The sequence below is a fragment of the Arachis ipaensis genome, chromosome B10 (assembly GCF_000816755.2).
Source record: "Arachis ipaensis cultivar K30076 chromosome B10, Araip1.1, whole genome shotgun sequence".
Lineage (NCBI taxonomy): Eukaryota > Viridiplantae > Streptophyta > Magnoliopsida > Fabales > Fabaceae > Arachis > Arachis ipaensis.
Window position 1 is genome coordinate 123,361,490 of NC_029794.2, and position 3,761 is coordinate 123,365,250.

At 43.0% G+C, this 3,761-nt stretch overlaps 1 protein-coding gene across 1 annotated transcript in view; it reads right to left on the reverse strand.

The window, feature by feature from the left end:
* Positions 1-1,232, reverse strand: part of LOC107621489 — a 7,692-nt gene extending 6,460 nt beyond the window's left edge. Inside the window, exons 1-2 of the mRNA XM_016323503.1 lie at positions 1,032-1,232; positions 541-605 (exon numbers count right to left, since the gene is read on the reverse strand). Coding sequence (XP_016178989.1) covers positions 541-605; positions 1,032-1,232 — 266 coding nt within the window. The remainder of the gene's footprint in view (positions 1-540; positions 606-1,031) is intronic.

Sequence of the window (3,761 nt, forward strand, 5' to 3'; positions counted from 1 at the left end):
ATTTTTATTTTAAATTAAATTGATTTAGTAGATAATTTTTAGTTGACCTAATTAAATCAGTTATTTTACTCCAATTTTTAGAACTATGATTATTCGAAAACCATACAAATTTTACGCATAGAATTGTTAAATATATGTAATTTTTACCGTTAACTCGCTATTAACATATTTGGAGATATGACGAGGAATCTAACAATAATGTAATCTTCTACTAATTTGCAATTAACTAGTACAATTACTGTTGTCAATGAGTTATAACTCAAATGACATAATCTTTTTTTACTCATTTAGAAGTTACGGGTTCGAGTCTCTCTATTTTTGGTAAAAAAAAACTAGTACAATTATTATATACATGGAACATTATATGATAAAAATTTGTTAAATTAGTAATTATTTATAAAGAATATATGTTAATATATATATAACATTGGATGGTTCAAATGCTAGATATAAGATTGTTTTTGTTCAGTTGTTCGGGTGAATGGCGGTTCGGATGGTTTCGGGTCTGGAGTTACTGGTTGTATGAGGGGAGATTTGGACTTGAACGCGAGCTCCTCGAGAAGAAATGTTGCTTGAATCGTCGGTGGGTCGGCGGGTGGGGCCACCTGCAAGGTCACTCCGATGCTAAAGTCAGTGCTCGTACAATGAGGCGGCTAATTAGGGTAAAAAGTGACGTACCTCTGGGGATGAGTAGGTCCCTCCCCATTTATACTCTATGCTCGGGTGGGCCCTTTCTTTTGGGCCCGTCCGCTTGGAAGCTTCTACTAGCTATCCAGGTCTCCTCAGCGAAATATGAGGTGGCATGTGGTTACCTCTGGATGCGGGTCGAATACCCGGTGAGGTCGGTGATTCATAAGTGGACCCATGACCCTTGTTGGGCTGGATTGGAACAGTGCCCCAACATACCAAGCCGCAAAGCTTGGAGCTTACGATTGGTACGTTCAAATTACTTACGCTTTTCCGGGTTGGGCCCTTCTTAGCCCGGGAACCCGTTGACGATATTTTCATACTTTCTTCATTTCATATTTTACCTTTTCACTTCCTCTCGCCTTTACCATCCCACAATCCACATTATCCTTCTTGCCTGCTATGAATTTTCCCATATTTGCCTTCCATCCATCGCTTGCTTCTGCTTTATTTACTGGTAAATGATCTTTTGTTACTTTTTTTGTCCATTTTTTACACCTTTTTTCATTGTCGATTGTTGCACTTGCTTCTGTTATTACTGTCATTGTGTTTGCTATACGTTGCATTTGTTGCATTTTGCTTCATTTTGGCTTCTGTTTGGTTCTTGTTTTGCATAGATTAGACTTGCCATTATTAGCTAGTTCTTAGAGGGGTACCATAGGTGTCATTTTTTCCTGGATTTAGGCCCTAAACTAATGCAAGTTAGCGTAGTATAGTGATATAGTAGAACATAATTCCATTTTTTTATTTTCTCCGAGTTTCTGACTTCCCGAGTTGACTTAAGTGGTGCTCCTACTGTAGGTATGGCACAACAACCAGTGGCACAAAATCGTGTAAATCACTATGTCTGGGTTACTTCTAATGTGATGGGCACGGCTTCCAGGATAACCCAAAAGGAACTTCAAGATTTTCGCAATTCCGAGGCCTTATGTGAGGGCGGCCCGGAAGAGGCAAATTACAATATTTTCGTCTCGGGAGATCGTGAGCGCGTATGCCAGCTAGATTTATCGTCTCTCTGGATCGCCGACTGGTTATGGGTATACAAACCCATGTTCACAACGCTAGGGGTTCATCTTCCCTTCTCACCTTTTGTTATGGCTCTACTGAACCGATGTGACGTCGCCCTGTCACAACTTCATCCAAATAGCTAGGCTGCCATCCGCTGCTTTGAGATGGTGTGTGAATATTTGGAGCTCCTGGCCTCTGTTAATGAATTTCTTTACCTCTTTTTGCTCACAAAACCCTCCTGAGAAGGCAAGCACAAAAAAGGCTACCTCTCCTTCCAGGCTGTACAAAATAGACGAATCTTCAGACTTTTTGAAGATTCTTTTCATGGCTTCAAGAGCACCTACTTCAAGGTTAGGCCGGCTCAGGGTCATCACCCTTTCTAGCTTACCCTTGAGGGTGAAAGATGGATTCCGACGTATTGGAGCTTCGGTGCCAGCTCCAATTACTTAATAAAAATGACCTACGAGGGATTAGGTCAGGAAGGTCGGCAAATTACCGACAATCTATTAGCAATTTTTGGCTCCAAAAATCTTAATCCTCACTTATTAATGGGCGACTGGGAATCCGGGCGCTGGTGCATGGGTAAGTCTTAGATCTCGTTCTCTAGTCTTGGCTGTTGCCTATTTTACTTTCATCTTTATTCTTCCATTCCTTGTTTCTGACTTGGCTTCTGTTTTGCCTTTTGCTTGCCTCTTGCAGTGGGAATGCTCGTCGGGAACACGTCCCTAGCCGCTTGATGACCCACCTCTTCCCAGTGATGACAGCGGGGACGACAGCTCGACAACCCGCATTGCCAAGCCCAAGACCCATGTTGGTGAGGGCGAATCAGTCAAATCCTCTGACTAAGGAACGTCCTGAGAACCCCGTTGAAAACCCTGCTACTGACGAGGGCGACCGGCGTAAGGGGGTAATGACTGAGACTGAGCCTGAGGTGATAGTCATTACCAATCTGAAGAAGAGAAAGACCTCTGTGCCTGAGAAAACTTTTATTGTAATGGAAAAAAATTTTGATGCCGGCTACTTCATCGACTCTCAGCTCCTCCCCAGCACAGAAGACTTCTTCCGTGATGAGGATTTGGCTACCCAGGCATGGTGGACTTACCGAAGCCTAATTCCGGGCAGCCGCCATTGCCCGGAAGGTCGAGCCTGTATTAGCGCAAAGCCAAGTCTTGGAAAGGAAACTTAGGGCGGCCCAGAAGGATGTTACCAATCTTAAAGCCCAAGAGATATCCTTGAAGATCCGACTAGACGAGGAGGAAAAGAAGTCCAAGGAAAGTGCTATCAAGATTAATCACTTGGTGGATCGTGACCTCTCTCTTTCCCGTCAACTCAATGCTGCTCTTGGTCGAGCTAACAGGGCAGAGGGAAAAGTGAAGGAGCTGGAGGAGAAACTTGCTGAGGTCGCGAGGTCGGCAGAGACTGCTAAGCAAGAGGCCTTGGCCATAAAGAAAAAGAATAAAGAGATTGTTAAGGATGCTCGGGCAGCAATCACTGTTACTGAGGAGGCAATCAAGGCTCAAGTCTCCCTCCTTGCTCCTGATTTTGACACCTCGGCCATTGGGGCCTTTAAAATGATCCAGGACGGGAAGATTGTTGACATCCCAAAGAAGTGAGGTGCTGTGTAACTTGTACTTTTTATCTTCTAGACTTTTTGTACTCTTTCAATTATTGGGCCGATGCGATTCCTTGTTTTGTAACTGAACAAATATGCTTCTGCTTATCATTAGATCATGAAATGACTTTTGTGAATTGAATGCTTTTTATTATCGGGCCGACGAAGTGCCCTTTTTTTGCCACTGTCTTAACGTTATTGACTTGCAATTTGAATCTACATTTTGGTTTCTTTATTTTTCGTTATTTTCTATTTGATCGCCAGGTCATTACGCGCTGGATATCCGCTAATTGTAGTGTTGTGGTGCCCAGGGTGATCAGTCCCGGGTAACCATTTTTATAACTTGACAACCATAAATCACAAATATGACATAGAGCATAATGTAAATTAGCCACAACATAGTTGTTTGTCAACTGTGGGCCTCGCTAAAATCCCTTGTCACCGCTCTGACGAC